This window comes from Lissotriton vulgaris, chromosome 6 (assembly GCF_964263255.1).
Source record: "Lissotriton vulgaris chromosome 6, aLisVul1.2, whole genome shotgun sequence".
NCBI lineage: Eukaryota > Metazoa > Chordata > Amphibia > Caudata > Salamandridae > Lissotriton > Lissotriton vulgaris.
In genome coordinates this window covers 653,756,005-653,775,993 of record NC_141694.1, presented here as the reverse complement: position 1 = coordinate 653,775,993, position 19,989 = coordinate 653,756,005, and the positions used below count along the sequence as shown (strand labels likewise).

At 44.4% G+C, this 19,989-nt stretch overlaps 1 protein-coding gene across 1 annotated transcript in view; it reads right to left on the bottom strand.

Moving 5' to 3' along the window:
- Positions 1 to 1,513: 1,513 nt before the first annotated feature.
- The window catches only part of LOC147707821 (gamma-aminobutyric acid receptor subunit rho-1-like), a 477,030-nt gene continuing 458,554 nt past the window's right edge, over positions 1,514 to 19,989 (bottom strand). The window contains exons 9-10 of the mRNA XM_086925248.1: positions 8,217 to 8,413; positions 1,514 to 2,510 (exon numbers count right to left, since the gene is read on the bottom strand). Of these exons, the coding sequence (XP_086781374.1) occupies positions 2,223 to 2,510; positions 8,217 to 8,413 (485 nt within the window). The 3' untranslated portion in view covers positions 1,514 to 2,222. The remainder of the gene's footprint in view (positions 2,511 to 8,216; positions 8,414 to 19,989) is intronic.

The window sequence follows — 19,989 nt, the reverse complement described above, 5'->3', positions numbered from 1 at the left end:
ACACATTGGGAATTGAGATTTCCAAATTGGGATTCGGTAAGAATCACAATTTGGAAAACTCAATTCCTACATCTGGCCTTTAGAGCCATTTTCTTTCTGAACTTTCCACATCTGGCCCTTTCCCTGGTGCATTTGCAGGGATTACATGGTTGTTGAGGCTTAGGGGTGAAACAAGAAAGACATTGAGCGACGCATTCTGAGCTGAATGTGTCTGAATGTCTCATCAATTTACCTTGAGCAGTTCAATGTCTCATTAGGATGTCTCATTAGGTGCTGCTCGGCCATGTTCTAGTCCCTAAACATACTGATTGAATATCAAAGAAAAAAGATAAGTCCTCCTGGGGATCTGCCTGAAAAAAAGACAAAACAGGAGAAAACACATCGCCGTCCTGCAGTTTCTGTTACCAAAGTCAATTCGATCAATTGTTTTGCTGTGGTCTAAGGTATTCCTTGAGTTCTCTATATTTACTTTTTCGTGATCACACTGGCAATATCTTTAGACGTTAAGTTGACATCGTACACACCATCTATTGGAAAATCTTGAACACACTGTGTCAAGGAAAACATTTTAGAAACAATTAATTCTCTAAAGGAGACTTGCACATTCTGGCTCCACCTTCCTATATTATTTGATCGGTTGCTTAAGGTCTGCAAATATTTAACCATCTTATCTTTTTTGAGGTGCCCCCTCCCCCCACCCACTGGAGTCTTCATTATGCACGATTACCTTCATTGCTCGGTACACATTCACTATCTAATTCCCATATGGTCCCACTTATGTTAAGACCATCTCTGATTTTATTTGGACAATATCACTAATGCAGGAAGGGAGAGAGGGTGTGGTTGGGTCTGAAAGGAAACTATGCAAAGTGTACAAATGCAGTAGTCAATGAAATGCATGTCCTCCTTTGATGAGCTAGGTACTAACTGCAAAATGTACCTAAATGAGCCCTGTAAACAAAAGAAATGATAGGTATACGAGATTTATGAGGATGAATGGCATCAGTAGGTGACTCCATACCATTCACATAAGGGAACACCACATCCTTCCATATAATTCACCTTCTCTGAAACGGGTTCTTGTCCTACCCTAACCTCTCATCTCAAAATGGGGGTTTCTCTATTATGATGCCTGTCAGATCCGCTCCTGAAGTGCTGAGCTCAAAGAGGAGGTCAAAGCCATGGGATGAAAATTCTCTTGGGGAGATCCGCAAAATAACTAATCATTTAATTTTTACCTCTTTCAGATGTTGACTAAAGGTTTATAGTTAGAATAAATGTATTTGGCATTTGTTTGAAACGTCATGTGAATAAATGTAAAGTGTTCTATTTCACTTCTCTCACTCTGTACCACATAGGGCACCCATGTGAAAATGAGATCTAAGGATGGTTCCTGAAATAATTATTTTGTATTAAATATAGCTAGATTATCTGATCTGATATGACTCACATCAATTATTTAATCGGTAATTTGAACCAAAACACATGCAACAGAAGCAGAATTGTTTACGCTACTCATCCCCCCTTGTAGACCACATCCTTGCCTTTATGCCTATCAATATGCCAATGCTTCAGAAGACCTCAATGGTATCATCACATGATAAGTTTGCTTGGTCTCCATTATTGCCTATTTCAGACTGCTTGTCGATCACTTGTGTTAACACCAAGTGGGACGCCGGCGCATCTTGATAACGCTCGGCTTCGCATATTTAAGCATTGAAGTGAATAAAGCTCTCAGTGCAGATAATTTACAAAGCCTGTATGCCCTGTGCACATTAACAACTTTAGTAGCATTGATCCTCTTGAGCAACACACCCTAAAACCATATTGTCCATGTATATGTAGGATTAGGTAACAAAAGGGTGAACCTACAGGCACTGCTCAATCTCTCCTAATGGCCCAGGAGCAGAAAGATCAGGAAGTACAGAACTGTGATATATGACATAGATTATTCTTACAAAGTGGCAAATTTCATTTAAGACAAAGTTGTAAAAGTATTGTAGCATCAGAATGTCATGATAACACTGCGGATGCTCTTTGAACAGGAACACAGAATAAGTTACTAGGCTTTGTTAGTGTCCTTGTTCCTTGAGCAATATTGTCTGTTATTTGGAGAAACATAGTAATACACTCTCAAGTTCCTGTGGCGTCACATGAAATGTAGAATTTGTTCCAACAACCAAGTGCTCTGCGTAGAGATTGTCCATTGAAATGGTACACTCTCAGGAGAATATGGACCAGTATATCAAGTTAAAAAGGATGTATGCTCCTGGAAATATTGTCCGTGAATACTTGTCAATGGCATGGGTGTCAATGCGCATGCTGACGTATCGTTGACTTTTTCTCCTGTTGGAATGCCTTTCTGTGCCAAGAGCGAGCTGGACCATTATTCTATCTTCTGTCTCTCCGTTTTCAGATCCACGGTGCCCAAGGTTGTTCACCTCCCCATCACTGTAGCTACTGTCCATCATACTTGGCCGGTGCTGAGAAAGACCACATGTACAAGGAAACTGCAAACAAATGAAGAAGCTCCAGTCAGAGGTGATAAAGTGAAATGTTTACATATTTCTTTTTCTTTTTTTGAAATGTATGAATTTCATGCAAACCTAAAGGAAACTGTGGTTCCTATCATATGGCAGTAACATTGTAATAAATATAGACAGTAGAGCACAAAGATATATTCCAAGCTGTTGTGCTAGAAGTAGTTTGAGGATCAGTTCGCTTTATAGATCATCTTTCAATAATGGCATCTCCCTGCAATATCCTCCACCACTAAGTCTTCCTCATCATCTAGCTTGGATAATATTTTTTATTTAAGCAATAACTCATCAGTTTTTTCTCTTAGTAACTCATGGACCCAACCCAGCTGTACATACATATTTGGTTAGGTTGCACTAAAGATCTACACCATCCCTCGATTCGATCACAATGCATAACATCACACTTTTAGGTATGGCAGATAATGTCTCGTCCAGTTCAGTGCAATGTACAATATGCCAACCCAGCAAATCTTGGCTATAGTGACTACGTACCTTTGGCATTTTCAGTAGTGGAAGTGAGCTACCTAGTATAACATTGTTTTAAACTCAACTCCTAATAAGTTGCTGTGCTTCAGGCATCATTGCAAATGGCAGACTAAACAATCTCTACCACTGTATCTCCTAAATCAAAGAGTTAAAGCAAATGGCTTAGAGAACTGCCAAACCAGGACCATACATTTTATTTGCTGCATGGATGTTTATGTGGGGATGTAAAACGAATGAGGAGAGAGGGGAGCTGCCCTTCTCCACCGAGTCATCTTTGTCTTCTCCCAGCTGGTCGGACGGAGACTCTATTTCTTCTTCATCTTAGTCTACTGCCACAGAGCCTGCAGCCATCTTCACTGTGGGTCTTAGGACTTGAATCAAACTTAGAATACCCTGTGAGCCACTCTTGCAGACCCAATGGCTATTAAATGATTGTTGAGGGTCATGTAAAGGACTGATCCACTTGTCCTCCAAAATACATGGTCTTATAGGTTCCATAATGAGAAAATCCTGACTTTCCTGATTGCCAGCTAAAGTGGCCTTTTGATCATATCACTCCTTGATGAATCCCGGCTGATGGGATCTGAATGATCTTTCCCTGAAGGAACATCACATAGTCAATCACATCACCTGTGGGTGACCTCTAGTTAGATTCCTGTCCCTCTTTGATAGTGTGCAAGGGGCCTGGACGAGATGGCTTAACAGAAGCTCAAGGGAGCTCAGCCCTACTATTGTTTGCAGCATTAGCTCATAAGCAAAAATCATGAACGTTCAGATGATGTATCATTTCTGCATCATGGGGTTTCTAGAAAACCCCTTATGTTTTTGAGTAGTTTATTAAAACACTCCTCTCACATGTCTTTCATGTGTGTAGAAATGAAGTTGATTCCAATGATAGAGAGCAGCCCTTTAAAGAAACTGACCTGCCTAAAATTTCCAGCAGGGTGCCTAGCACTGTAGTAGTCCTCTTGAGTGGTATGTCTAGGGCTAAGTGGTGTCATCACCTAGCATATGTGTCACCTAAAGTGGTAGGAGGGTGCAAGAAAGCAACAATGCCCTATCAAACAAACCCCACTTTGTGGCAGTGGAGCGGTAATCAGACCCCCAGACTTCTTGGACAACTGCCATGTCTTACAAATCTGGCAACATCTGTGCACATTTAAGCCCATGTGTATTGACCAATGCCACATTGAGTTTACAAGAGCTTATCCGTGTTCATATTGGTTTTGTCAACCATTGTGAGACTAACTCCGGAGTCTATGTGCCTAAAGTGTAAAGATGACGTCAAATTCAGGCATTTGTAATTTTTGGAATTTAATAAAAGTGATAAATCATATGCAGGGTCTCAAAAGTTGAAAGTGATCGGTGTCTCTCTAAATGTCTATGAGGAACTGGATGACTGTCGTAAGAGAAAGAATGAGAGGAGTAATAGCTAGTGCTGGAGTGGGTGTAACTAAAAGCTACTGCCTCAATCTCTTGGTGCGCTGACACTACAGCGAGTGTTTTGTAGCCCTACCTGACTCTGCACTCTGGTTTTCACGCTGCTTGCAGCGCGGCCGCCATCTTGGGGGTAACTAAGGTCAGCACGCTAGTCTTTAGTGCCCTCTGACTCACCTCCCCCTCCCTATTTAATTTGAATGCCTCCGAGGACGTGCAGTGGACGAGTGCAGCGGGCGCGCCTAATGCGCGCCGAAGGCGCACCAAAGGTAAGCCCATCTGCGCCCGTCCGCGTCCCGGAGACGACAGGGCCTGGCCCTACAGATGGATCTCTAGTCATTACGCCAGGCATCATTCACAAATATGATCCCAGCTTTTTAAAAAGCTTTAGGGGAGATATGGGATGCGATTGTCTCGTGGTCCCTAATAACCCCCAAGGATGTTTCACGCTGCGCAAGTTGCGGCTGGACTCTTCATAACATATCAGCTAGTAAGGACATTGCGTGCTCCGCTGACCCCTCTGATTTGGTGACGAACATGGGAAACCATCAAAATAACTACTCCTGTATGCTACTCAATACACGGTCCCTGGGTAAACATGCCCAAGATCTTTTTAACCTATTAACCGAGTTTAAGCCTGCGTGCCTCTTTCTGAGAGAGACCTGGCTCGGCGTCTCTTTGAGCCCGGATATATCTAATGCTCTTCCTCTAAATAATTATATGGTGAGAAAAGACCGAGCTATAGGTAGGGGAGGGGGAGTCGTTATTGTGGTGGATAGGCGCTACTCTAGTTCAGTTGTCATTACTGAGGATATCCCTGGGGTGGAGTCACTTGGTTTTTGTATATCTTTTTCCCCTCATCACTCGTGTGCTGGTTTATTGCTTTACAGACCACCTGGCCATTCTGGCTCCTTTTATGATGAACTTCATACCGTCATCTCCCCATTAATCATGAAATTTAAGCACTGTCTACTTTTAGGGGATTTCAACATCCATATGGATACTGCAGACGCAACTGATACCATGGAACTTCAGGACATGACTAGCCCATTTGGTCTGTCTCCTTATATTCTCTCAGCTACTCATAATAAAGGCCACATCCTCGATCACATTTTTTCTTCAATTCCCATTATTTCTTCCCTTTCCCTACCCCTGACTGGTCTGATCATTATTTATTGAATTTTTACATTCTGCGCATTTCTAAAGTGGCCAGTGTTGGCTCAGGCTCGCAGTCTACGGCGCAGTCTTGTTCCTATCATCGTGTCACGGCTGACATGCTGGGGAAATCTTTTGCTATGCACCCTTGCCAGCTCACAGGTGAGCTGGCTAGCGATTTAGTTCTTTTTCAGTCATGGCTCACACAGCGTCTTGACGAGATAGCGCCTCTCTCTATCCGCTCTAAAAGAAATTTGCGTGCTTCGGCACCTTGATTCACCCCTGCGCTCCACGAGAGTAGAAGGCTCTGTAAGTAAGCCGAAAGAGCGTGGCGCAAAAGCTATGATGTCCCATTAAAAGAGATATATAAGGAACTTATCAAAGGGTATCATAAGGCTATTGTTATAGAGAAAAAATCTCACTTCTCCCAAAGAATCGAATCTGCAGCTAATATTAGCAAAGAAGTTTTCATAATAGTCAAGGAATTCACCTCCCTCGCTTCTTTAATTTCTAAATTTTCACCTACAGAGCTATGGATCAAACAACTTGCTAGTTTTTTTGCTAATAAGATCATAAGTATTCAGGCCTCCTTCGTGCCAACTGATTCTCTAAGAGACTTTGGCTCAAATCTCTCCGCGATTCATTCTCTCCCGGAGAGCCATACGCTCTCACTTTTTCCTCCTTTATCCCCACAAATGTCACTGGATCTATTATCTAAATTAAAGTCCGGTTCTCCGTCAGATCCTTGCCCCGCAAAGTTACTGGCCAAGATGGCACGTATTATCAATCCTATCATCAATCCGGTCCTCAATGCCTCTCTTGAAACCAGCATTGTTCCCAGTCCATGGAAAATGGTTCACATCCTTCCGCTATTGAAAAAACCTACTTTGGACCCCCTCGTACACTCTAATTACAGACAAATTTCGCTACTCCCTCCCTTTGCTAAAATTGTGGAAAAAGATGTCCACTCTACTCTCTCGAACTTCCTTGAAACCCGAGATATTCTCCATCACACTCAATCCGGGTGTCGCTCGAACCTAAGCACAGAGACTGCTTTACTGGAAGTCACTGAGTCTATAAAAGAGGTTCTGGACAGTGGAGGGAAGGCGATGTTGGTTTTCCTCGATCTCTCTGCGGCCTTTGATACCGTCTCTCACAGCCGTCTTCTTTCAAGACTCCAGGAGAGTGGTCTGAGAGGGACGGTACTCAACTGGTTTGAGTCTTTCTTATCTGGTCGCCAACAATCGATTTGGGCCCCCCCTTTCTCTGCTCCTGTTCCTCCGCTGGATGTGGGAGTCCCACAGGGTTGGGTTTTGAGTCCCACTCTTTTTAATATTTATATGTCTCCCTTGGCTGATTTGGTGGAATCTCATGGAGCCCGGATTGTATCCTACGCCGACGATACGCAGCTTCTTTTCACCTGCGATAAGAACACAGACTTCACCGGTGATACCATCATGAGCTGCCTCGAGGCTGTTTTTTCATGGTTCCAACTGAACCAGCTAAGATGTAACTCTGATAAGTCAGAGATTCTTTTCTTCGGCTGATGCCAACTGGAAATCGGGGTGGCCTACCAATATGTACCCTCCATCATCTGCCACTTCTATGGCGAAAAATCTGGGCGTAAAAATTAATAATGGCCTGACCCTTAAACCCCAGATTCTTAGTGTAGTCGGCCAGTGTTTTGGCCTTCTACGAACCCTCAGGAAATTTCTTCCTTTTCTATCTCATGCCCACAGGAGGATTACGGTACAGGCTCTGATGGGTTCTAGGCTGGACTACGCCAACATACTTTACTTAGGCCTCCCTGAATATCTCCTTACACGCCTACAATCTGTACAGAATTCGGCGGCAAGGGCCATTTTTGGCCCCAGCCGTAAGGCTCACACCTCGGCTCTTCTGAATTCGCTTCACTGGCTGCCGGTGCGTAAACGGATTTATTTCAAGACTCTTATCACGGCCTTTAAATCTCTGCATGGCACCGGGGCTGTCTACTTAAGGAGAAAAGTGCGGTTCTATTTTCCTTCGTGATCCTTACCATCCGCCTCTCAAGCGCTGTCCATTGTTCCTGCAACCAAACGAGCGCGCATTGGAGGACACTCTTACAGATTGCTGGCTTCTCAACTATGGAACAAACTGCCCCTTTCCCTCGGGAAACTAGACAACTTGCTTTCCTTTTAGGAAGGGGCTTAAGACCTGGCTGTTTGGACAGAAGTTGGCCTGTGTTTTCCTTAGCCATGCCTCCACAGATCTGTACAGCGCCGGGACACTCTGCCAGAGTAGCCGAGTGCTCTACAAGGCTCCCATTAACATAACAAGACTCCCAATAACATAACAAAATGCTTCTGAAATAATAAAGATGAAAAAAGAAATTCCTAGAATCAAGTGACAACTAGTTGTCAATAAGAGAAGTTTAAGCTGCCTTGCCTAAATGATGTGATGTGTGGATAGAAATAATGTTACAATGTTTCAACTTACAAAGTATTAAATTAACTATCCAATAAAATAATCTGTAGTGTTATCGGTGAGCAAGTTACGTTTCTTAAATATTTAAAATGCTGAGTGCCTAATACATTAATTAAGAGTAGGTGGTCTTACCTTTTCTCTTAGTTTTCTTTCTTTTCGTTCTTGGACGGTGGTCAGGTAGTTCACTGCAGCGTATTCCAGCACAGAAAGGAAAACAAACACAAAACTAACCCAGAGGTAAATGTCCACAGCTTTGATGTAGGAGACGCGTGGCATAGAGGCGTTCACACCCGTGATGATTGTAGACATGGTCAGTACAGTGGTAATACCTGCAAAACCATATTAAGACCACTCATTATTACAAGATATTACCACAAAGTGACTGGTGCGAAATACACAAAAGTACACATATCCATTGGCTATCCATACCCACAGACATATTTTTAAGAACAGACCTAATTCAGATGTTGCAAGGAAACACAGGTGTAGATTTACTATCCATTAGAAAAATATGCATTGGAAGTGCAGACATATGCCCTGGTTACTTACAGGTAATCCTCATTACGACTAGCGTAGTCTTTATCGCCAAATGGGTTTACTGCGTTTTTTCCTGTTGCGAGTAAGACTTACTAGGAGGTAATGCACTAGTAACTTTTTTTAAAATAATTATATTTAATGCTTTTGCAGTATTACATTAGTACTTGACAATATACAATAATGATGGCTGTCTGTCATATATACTCATAGCAGGTGTTGAAACAGCAAATATAAACGATCAGAGTGATGATACACCATAGGGAGTCAATGATCTGCAGCATGGATACAAATATGATATATGCTTCACAATAAGTTACGCAAACCACATCCCACTGTACCCCACTCCATAGCTTCATTCACTAAGCTGAAAAATAAATGGACGGTAAGCAAAGCTAATCAGCGTCATTACCCTCTGTTTCCCCAGTTTCCTTACCCACCAAACACTGTTGAGACAGCCCCCAAAAACTTTTAGGGCGACTCTGAGGCTGTAATAGCTCATTATACATTTCAGAATGTGTATTGCAGTATAACATATCTCTGGACCAATCCCTTAGCCCAACATATGGCTATTCAACGCTTAGCAAGCAGTAGACCCATTGCTCCCAGACGTCTGACGTCTTTCTTTAACTTTTTCGTGTAGCCCAGTAAGGCAAGTAATTGATCCAATGAGAGTGTAAGCCCCCAATCTTAAGTATCCCATACATCTATGCACTGGTCAGTACTGTCAACAGCACGATTCGGTGATGCAACATCAATGCAGTAAGCAATTAGACAGATCCCAGCCTGATTTGGCCCCTCTCAGGCTCTTTTTTTACCGGCGATCCTGCGGCAGTACCTAGGTGGACGGGGTAGGTGATAGACGCCTTGCCAGCTGCTAATCAGGTACTTTACCTCATAGCACTGGCCCCACCAGGTCAGCCGGATTGCAATCCGACCAGGGACTGCGGTCCCAGGGAGGGCCTCAATGAAGGGTTGATTCTGCGACACGTTACAGGTCGTATACTTGATTCCTGATTTTTGTTGGAGGAATTCATGAGCAATCTTATGAGCAATTGGTCCTGATGAATTGCCTTAGAGGCAAGAAACATGTTGACCATACCCGGACTGAGGGTTGAATAAAGCCTGATTACCCTTACCGTCACGCCTTAATACCCCTCAACTTTTCACGGTTTTTTAATAAGGCAGTGAGCCATGCTATTAAAGGTTCCCCTATTGGACTCTACTGACCTTTTTTAACTTATCTTCACTCACGCTCACTTATTGCACTTCCTAGGTCCCTCACACACATGCACTCATTGGCTAAAGGAATAAAAGATCTCCGCTAAAGTGCAGCACTTTCGTGCAGCCCGACGGGCATTGCATCGCCAGCCTGCCGAAGGAGCAGGATAGCCAATGATGTCACTGGACAAACATCGGGTGGGGTGACAGTTGTCATCCAACCTTTGACTTGTGTGAGGCATCCTTGATTCCGATAAGGGACTCCCACTTTCCCTGCTCTATCACACATTTTAAGAGAGAGGTCTTAATGAGTTTACTTGGTTAAATCCTTTTGGGGAACTCTGTACTATTTTTGTTGTTTTCTTGGCCCCTCTCATGCCATTACCCAACAAAACTGCTATAAATCCGGACAGATACCGTACACCTCCCAGAAACTTTGTGTCCGACAAACTGTAGAGGGGAATAACAGCAATACGTAGTGTGGAGCAATATTGTATAAAATATTGCTCTTCATTGTCCGAGTCCATTTCTCCCACGGCCGTTGTTGAGTCTGATTTTCCCTTTTGGGGCTTATTCTGCTCCCTCTCCCTCAGGAAATGTGTTACTTTTTTCGGGTCTGTGAAAATGTGTGATTCCCCATCTACCTGAATGCGCAGTTTAGCAGGAGACATCATATTATAGTCCAGCTTCGGTTCTCGCAGTTTCCTCTTCATATGCAGAAATTGGCTACGGGCATCTTGAACTAGTTGTGTAAAGTCAGGGTATAACAAAATAGTTTTTCCTTTGTATTGTAGTGCCTGAAGCTCCCTGGCTTTACAAAGGGCAGAGTCCCGATCCCTGTAGTTACACAGCTTGTGATGATTGGTTCTTGGAGCTGACCCCGGGACTGGCCTGGGGGCAAATGATCTGTGGGCATGTTCTACAATAAACACTGAAGAAAAGGTCTCCTTGAATAGTGTGATTAAGAGGTGCTCTACGTACAGTTCCATGTTTGGGATGTTGGTGGATTCAGCAACACCATTCAGTCTAATATTGTTGCACCTGGACTGTGCCTCCAAATACTCTGCCTTGCTTTGAACCACCTGCAGGATCTTGTCCAATTTGGCCTGAACTTGCGTACTTTGTACCACAGCATCAAGCTGCTCCGTATGCTTGTCTAGTCGTTGCAACATTCTGTCTTTACTAAATGTGAGCGTGTCAATTTTGCCATCTATTTTGGGTCATGCTATGCTGCATTGCTGACAATATATGCTTCAGTTCTGGCTCCATTGTGGAGTCGCCCGCCTCTGAGCCAGATTCCGAGGCGCTCCTATCTAGCTCTTGCCGTTTGGGTGTTTTGTGAGGTTCGAATTGCAGCTTAGATTGTGATTTGTCCATGCACCCCATCGTAATCCAAAGCTATGCAGATCCTGGACGGACAATTCTTGCCAAAGTGCAAAATATAGGTGAAACCAACTGCCAGCTCTCAGCAAATTTAGCGATCGGCGTGACAGAGTGCTCATGGTTCACCCACAGGTGTTATTAAACATCAGGGACACTCGCTGGTCATTTAGCAGCCACGGCGTATGATAGTCAAAAGCAAGGGCAGCAGTAGAAACCACTGTCGACCTTGGCCTTCCCGTGTGAAGTCTGAGGTTTAGGGTGAGTCCATACCACACAGTCAGTGTGCACTAGAGGAGGGGGAAGAAGCCACTATCAACACCACCTCGTATATTGTGCACCCAGAGCAAAAAAACTCCCAGTGACAATATATGTGTTTAACCACATGTGACCCTTTCACTGGGCTGTACAGTCGATCCGCCTGTATCGCCGCAATTACGTCCCCCCCAGTGAATGTACCCAGGTTCAAATGGGCTCCAAAAGTGTCTCCCAACATCGGTCTCCGCAGTAGTGCCAGGATAGGAAAAAGGCCTCTACTCTTGCATTATTCCATTGCAAGGCGAGCCCTTGTGCCAGGCGCAGTGAGGTCTCTCTACAGCAAGGGGCAGTAGTGCTAAGTCTGGCCTGGGTGAGGACTCTATCTCACAAGGTCCCGATCCTTCCGAGGCATGTCGGAACCCAGACGGTGGCAACTGCCGTTTTTACTTTCAAGCAGCGGCCAGGAGAAGCAGCGTATCCTTCAGCAGTTTCACGCTCTATTCTCCCGCTGCAGCTCAGGAATAGGAGGTAAGGTCTCTGGGCAAGCGGGGGGCACCGGACTCTCTGCGCAACAACCGAACACCTCAGCTCGACACGACGCAGGGCCGCCGTACGCCTCTCCCCCTTTGCGCTCCAGGGCCACACACCAGGCTGTTGACAGAGCTCAATCTCGGCTCACTGGCGACTCTGGAAAGTCGAAACAGCAGGATTTGTGCACCACATCTGCTCCCCAGCAAGCACAGGCTTGGATGTGTTGATTGTTTCGGGCTGAGTGACAGGATCCTTTAGGAATAATGGTCGGGCTTCGGAGCTGTGCTACGAAGCAGCCATCTTGGAGCATGGCAAGCTCCGCCCCCAATACCCTGGTTACTTACCGGTAATCTTCATAACTCCGAGTGTAGTCTTCCTCGCCACAGTAGAAACATAGTGAACCCATGTGGTGAAGAAGACTTATGAGGAGGTCGTGTGGCATTAAAAGCTTTCTGTGTTTACAAACATGTACTCAGTCATTATAGAGCTGGCTATTCTGGTAGCACTCCCATTCGATATGTGTATGCCTAGGCATCGCAGCAACAAGACTCTTCCAGAAGTGTGAACTTGATCAAAACCGTAGTTTGAAACACACGGCATGGCTCCGTTGGCCATGCCGGTGCATAGGCACAGCTAGCTGTATAGAAGTAGGCAACTCTAATTCACAAGTGAATCAGGTCTAAACGTTATTAAGTTGCCCTTAATCCTAAATTCACTTCAGACTGTTGAAATGATGGCCCCAGTTATAGGCTGTTGGAAACTGGATTGTCAAGCAACCGACGAGAGCGACCCCAGTATTCAAATTAGATGTTCCTGAAGCCCCACATGGTTAACACAATCTAGTACTTTGGAGTACAAACAGGTTTCCCTTAGGAAACATTCAACTTACTTTTTGGAGCCTGGTACATGCACCGAGGTCTTCCTTAGAAGGAATACATGCTGTACATGAACAGCATTACCAAAAAGACAGTTAAAGGTTCATGAAATCTTTTTATATGGGTTGAATGGGAGCAGATTGTAGACACCTCTGGAGCCAACTGGTGATGGAGAGAAGTCAAACCAGGCCAAGTGGTTCACCACTGCCAAATATTTAACCTTTGAACTTAACTTTTTCTTGGTGGTCATAATCCACCACCCTGGCAAGGGGGGAAACTGTGGCTGCGATGGACTCTAGAGGTTGGAGATGCTGTTTCTGCAGTCGTCCCGAAGCTACATGCAGTGCTGCAAAATGCTCAGCGTACGACAAACCTTGAAATTGTAGCAGCTGAGATTGTTTCCAACTGGCACATTTTGGTTCTGTTTCTCACTTGTACGATTTTCCTTGGAACTTTTCTGGCAGTCAGAATTCATCAGAAGGTCAAGCCTGCAGGCTGGGGTCAGGCAGAGCTCCACAAGGTTGGATACCTTCTTTGTGAGCTGCTGCTGAAGATTTGTTGCTTGCGGCACAAAACACAAAGTGCATGGAACCTGAAAATCGTGCCAGCTGAAGTCACATGTTCTTAGGGGAACAGTTGGACCTTGGCTTGGTCCTTCAGAATGTGAATTGATTTTAAGTACAAACTAATAACCTGTAGCAAAGTTCTGTAACTTCAGTTCTGGTGCTCCAAATGTCCTCAAACTTGCTCCATGGACAAAACACCCAAACATTTTTTTTTAAAGTTTTTGTATTGGTTTATTAGTGACCAAAACAGAAAAACATACAGTGCAGGTGATCCGATTCCCAAATAGTTTATAGTCTAGCAGTTAAAAGAGAATCAGTCTTCTTCGTCATAAAACTATACAAGCATTATAAATATTGAATAGTATAGGCAGAGGCTATCCCTTGGGCTCTGGGTGCCGTGCATACATGACGTGAAATGCATGGGAACTAGATTTGCAAGTACAGTACACAAGGAGTCCCACACATACATACTTGAGCTTTGTGAAATGTTTGCCGAATCCACAGCCCTACCACAGTCACTCAGATGCTTCAGAACCGCTGTCGGAACCTGATTCGTCATTTATTTGAAACTTAAGAAGCAGTTGTGCCCATGACAATATCTCATCAGCTGCACCCTCATCTGTACGTGTCTCTCATTTGTTGCTCTTCTGCCACACCGCATTCTAGTAAATCCCTCAGCCACTGTTCCAGAGTCCGCGCTCTTGTCCCCATCCACCCGACGGCTGCTTGGCGTTTTGCCAACAGTAGGTCCAGCTGAGCTAGTGTGTAGGGGATCTTGTGACCATTTGGCCGAATCACCACTCTCACCACATCTCGATGGATGCTTAAGTCAGTGGCACTGTCTACGCATTAGATAGGGATACTGTCCAGGGATACTGTCCCCAGTATCCCTGGACTTGAGCACATTCACACGCTAGATGTAGAAACGTGTCCCCAACCACACCACACCTGGTACATTTCCCCACACTGGTGGGGTCCATTATATTCAGTTTGTGTGCGGTGACGTAAGTGCGGTGGAGAAAATGAAAATGAAGGAATTTAAATATATTATTACAAGAGAGCTTGCACACCAGTCTATTTCCCCTACCTAGTTTGAATCTGAAATGGGCATACACAATTCTCGGTCCCAGGCCGCTGGAGCCACATACTGTTTTTGAGGAATGTCGCCTCTGAGCGATCTGTAGAAAAGGATGATCGGGTGTCTTCCTTCCCCCACTGGAGAAGCCCGTCAAGCACCCTGGAAGGCCTCGGTGCAACACACCAGAAATTCACTTGGGAAAATGTTTTTGCTCGTCCCCAGTCAGTACGACAACCAACATTTACTTCCAACTTCTTCTGCTGGTTGGTATTGCATAGATGTCCTTGAACCTTTTCTCTATTTTTGTTTTCAGGAGGCAACCCACTTCCCTGGCCCTGTACGCAGCCTTTACAGTCAGAGACACAAATCACAGCAAGAACAGTCCTCTATCTCTCCTTCCGCAGGCAAACAACATAGTTCTTCTTGTGTTCTTACATTCCAGCAGCACTCTGAACTGTGAGTAATGAGCAATGTTTTATTTAGTGTATCCACTAGTGCTTGATTCAGTCCCCAGACCAAACCATTTTAATATACCTAAAGAATCCAGTTGCGTATGTCCAAGTATAAGATAACCAATATCTAACTATCTAAGAAGCAGTTTCTTAGATGGGTGCTCCACAGTAAAAGGTGATATTTGGCAGCCTTGGCCATTTTATTTATGTAGGGAGAGATGTAAGAAAGAACTCCAGAACAAAGCCTAAATATTTCTCTGTGGGTGAAATGGATAGAAGGAGAGATGTCTATCAGTTTTAGTTTTTGAAAAGATTTGGATGTTATGCATGTATTGGTGTGTGTAGACTTTGCATTGTTCAGCATTCCGTCCATCATTTGTTTCTTTTGCATTTGACACCCTAAATGGGATAGGTATGCTCAGACGTGGGTCCTGTGCTCACTGCACCTGGCTGATGAGGGCTGATGCCCCGAAACCGGTCCCAGGATGCTTGTTTTAGGTCCAGGGAGGACCTGGCTTGGCAGTTTGACTGGGCCGTTCCCATGAGGAACTGAGTCAAGACTGATTTGCATTTGGCTGGGTCCAAACTGGGGTGGCATGGTGAGAAAAATATTGATGGATTAAACCCTGGGGCTGAATGTTTGCATTGTTCAGCATTCCATCCATCATTTGTTACTTTTGCATTTGGTGTATGTAAACTTCCAGTCTCTCGAATAACTAAGTCGAGACCAGCTGAGCAGCGTGGCTACTGACATAAAACTTTGAAGCATATTGGCGGGTGTTGCAGCATTGCCTGAGGGACGGCATCCAATCTTCACCAACGAGGATCGGTGAGTTAGAAAGGAGGAGAACCAGTCACCCATCAAGTATTCTATTTACCCCATCTTAGATTTGAATTTTGTACATCACAGGGTTTTAGCCGGATTGAAAAACAGACTAATAATATAAACGGAGCTGCTCTTTACTAGTGTAGGCAATGAGTTGTCAAGATACACAAATTTCAATAGCTTTACCAAGCGCGGTTATGTTAGATAAGTTTACAATTTGCTGAAAGATCAGAGTCGAGTTTGGTCTTTCGCATACCGTGTATGTTTTAGCCTTATTTCCTCTTGTCAAGGAAGATAGTATTGATAAGCATTTACCACAAAGAAGCAAATAATTGCAATATTTGGAAGTTTGCTGGTAAGACGTTCTTCAGAAGTTATAGTCAGACAAATCCATTTAAATTGAAGTTGATCAATATGTATATGAACAAGATGGATTTTATTTTGCATTTGATCGTGGATTTTTTTAATGGACTGGAGTGCCAGTGTCCCTGGCATCCCAGCAGAATGGAGCTGCTAAACCCCACCTGAATGCATGTGTTTTTTGCTAAATTGTGGCTGAAGGAGCATGTTTCATTTTTTCGTAAGTCAGCCTTAAATGCTCACAAAATGTTGATGTGAACCAGCCAGGCACTACATATTCTTCTAGCTTTGGTGTTGGATAAAAAGGATAGGATTTTTTTTCAATCCTGCTGAAGGGAAATCTTATTTAGAAGGTAACTGCAAGCTGAAAATATTTTCCACATTAGAAAGACTAAAATGCTTGTTGCATGAGCTGTGTGTGGACCATGCTATTCTACTCTTCCAGCCCAACCTAAGTGCCTCTCTGCAGAAGTGAGATATGACCAGAAGTAGACACGTGCATATGTGCTGCTTCACTGTTGTATGTCAGAACATAAAAATACCCATTGGGTGTAGGTTTGCTATCATTATCTTAAGTTGTGATATTTTTAGGTTTCGCCTATTACCATTCGCTTGCGAATGGAATGGCGAAAATTCATGGGCTCGATCGAATAGTCAAACCACTGCGGTTTCCACTGCGGTTTCTTTACAGTGCATGTGAGGTCACGTGACCACAAAAGCGGGTCACGTGACCACACACGCACGAGCATCTCCCTAATCCGCCTAGCCCCACCAGGCTCTCCCGCCCCCATCCGGCTTCCCTCCGCGCATCTGCCTATCACACTTCTCCCCTCGCACGCATTCCCGCCCCCCCACCAGGCTCTCCCGCCCCCATCCGGCCCATCTGCCACCAGGCTCTCCCGCCCCCATCCACGTGCATCTCCTCTCCCTATTCTCCCGCCCCCATCCGACTTCTCCTCCCCTCAATCTCGCATTCCCGCCCCCCCACCAGGCTCTCCCGACCCCATCCGGCTTCCCTCCGCGCATCTCCCGTTTAAGAAGGCTCCAATTCGCTGCTTCTAGCAAGTTAGTGGTTATATTTTTCAGTTGCAGCAGTTAACAAAGGCTTCTCTCTCAGGAATGGCTTCACGTTAAGAACTGTGCCGTCCCCTTTCTGGAACGGGTTTTAAATTTTTTAATATGATCGTGTGGGTACCTTCCGGTCATTGTTTACAGTTCGTGTTGAAACATCACTGAGTCGCTTGCAACAACCCTAGAATCGCCATGCCGCATTCATTCTTAGATGTTTCTGTTCTCAGCACAACCTGGCTTCATCCATCTCCGCCTCCGATAGCCGCTTGTCCCTGGCATTACCTTCCTCTATTTGTAGGCACCATTTTCTGTTCAGTACGTCTTGATTAATCGTCCGGCTGCCTCTTTAAAGCTATTACACATACAAGCCAGAAATATTGGCTTTGCCAAGGGTTGTTATTTGCATAAGATAAAATCAGCAACAACGATGACCTCGTTGTTCATAATATTGAAAATGATTCAGTTCTGAATTGAGACTGAAAGAACTTTTACGAGTTTCTTTCAAGTGACCTCAGCGGCAGTGACGAGAGGTCTGCTGCAGGGTTCAGATGATGTTTCTTCACGTGAGAGTGAGGGCAACAATGGAGAGCCCGATGGGACCCGTCTCGGTGCCTTTTTTGTTTTTTTATTTTCCCTTAAAGCCCTGGACGTGTAGGCTGATAATAGGGCGAATTAATCCTGACGTTTTCGTTTTTTTTGCCCTCAGCGGCTCCCTCGGGGTAGCAGCCACAGGGACTGTGCACTGACGTCACATTAGAACATGTTCATCTTGTTTTACAATATTTTTAAAACTTTAAAAATGTTCTCTAAATATTCCAGAACTTGGTTGGTTAGAATTGTAAAAACTATTTCTTGCTGTACTTTGGGGGAAAGCGCACCTTTCTGAAATGTTCTGCGACTGAAATTAAAATCAGCCCTGCCAAGACAAACAGACCAACCCCGCTCAAATGGCACGTTTATCGACCCCGGAAGGAGGAAGCTGTGCATCAGCCCAACTGGGATTCGGGCGTGTGATCTACCCAATGCAACGAGGCCTCTGCAGCAGGGCCCCCATCCACGGACCTGCTTTGACAATGTTACAACAGCCCCCAGGCACTAGAGAATGCTGAGGGTTGGCCTGTTGAGGCTTGATCGCCCGTGGTTTTAACATCACACCCAATACGATCGAAGCTGCTCTCTCGTTGTCTCTCTTACTGGCTCCACGTTCAAGCAAACACAACAACCACGACCCCACTTCCCACCGTTGCTTTCCACACACACTAAGTTATGTTTGGTACACTCGGCTGTGAGTGAGTCTGTGTGTGACAAATATGCGTAACAAAGTCTGGGTTCATTTAAGACCATGCACTCCCGAACTGACAAGCCCACGCACCACCCCCATCCCCCATCCCCCGTCCCCACAGGCCCGCCCTTCCTTAGATTTCACTCAGCCCTCAACTAGAATTGAACACTCATTCATTCTCCCGGGAAAGTTTGCATAGCAACATACAAGGACTATGAGTTAGGGAGGGTAAAACATACACCTCACAAAAATCTAGATTAACTTTTTATGGATTATATTTAACCCTGAATAAATGCACAAATATTTGCAAAGAATCGACAAGCAAGTTTGGAATACTGCAAAGTAGCGGTAGTGCCATCTTTAGCTCGACTTTGCAAAACTAAGCATTCATCAAAGACACTAAGCAAGTAGAGACACGTTTTGCCCAAATTGCCTGTCGTTCCACAACCTTAATCAAACTGTACTGACTAGGCTTAATACCTCTGGGCATCTCTGAGGACAGGGCCGGACTGGTAACCAATTACCCCCATGCTACTTTTGTTACTAGAGGCCGATATGGAAGCAACGCTGCAAAACCAGCCCCCACCTCAGCAAAACCAGCCCCCAATAACAAAACCGCCCCCCACTGCTGCAAAACCGTCCCCTATCGCTGCAAAACCGCCCCCACTGCTGCAAAAGCGGCCCCCAGTAAAAGAAAACCGCTGCAGAACTGGCCCCCAGTAACACAAGCACTGGCGTTGCCAATAGGTTTCGCATTTGGAAAGTTGGAGCTATTGGTTTTGTAAATGACATTTTATATTTATATATTGTTATTGACAATGCCAATAACGATATATAAATATAAAATGACATTTACAAAACCAATAGCTCCAACTTTCCAAATGCGAAACCTATTGGCAACGCCAGTGCTTGTTTGAGAATGCTATTTAGTACAGGATATTTCAACCAGACAATATTTTCAATATTCTAGCATCATATCTGCTGCATACATGCTCAGGATGAGGATACACCATCCTCAGCATGACCCTAAAGAGTGCAAACAGTAGAGGGTGCTACTGGGATGCTGTTTCACTAATGAATATGGACTTGACAGATTATACACCAGTGAGGAGGCTTCATTGGGCAATTATGACACCATTATTACACACCTACAGGCAATAATATATCTATGGAGTGCTTTTAACGGGTGGTCAGAGTATTCTATAAAATTAATTTATCAGTTTCCAGTAAACTAACAAAAAGACAATTGGACACAAGTGTACAAGGTCTATTTGTAAGACAACACATGGTCCAGTTGCTGTGTGGCAGTATTTTGTACATGATTTATTCTATTTAAATGTATCTCCTGTGATCATTTCTCTCTTGAAAATATGTCTGCCATGTGACATTCGATCATAGCCTGCTTTTGCAAGATATTGACATACTGAAGTACTTATTGTTCTGAATTCTAGACGTGATTACATACAGGCAA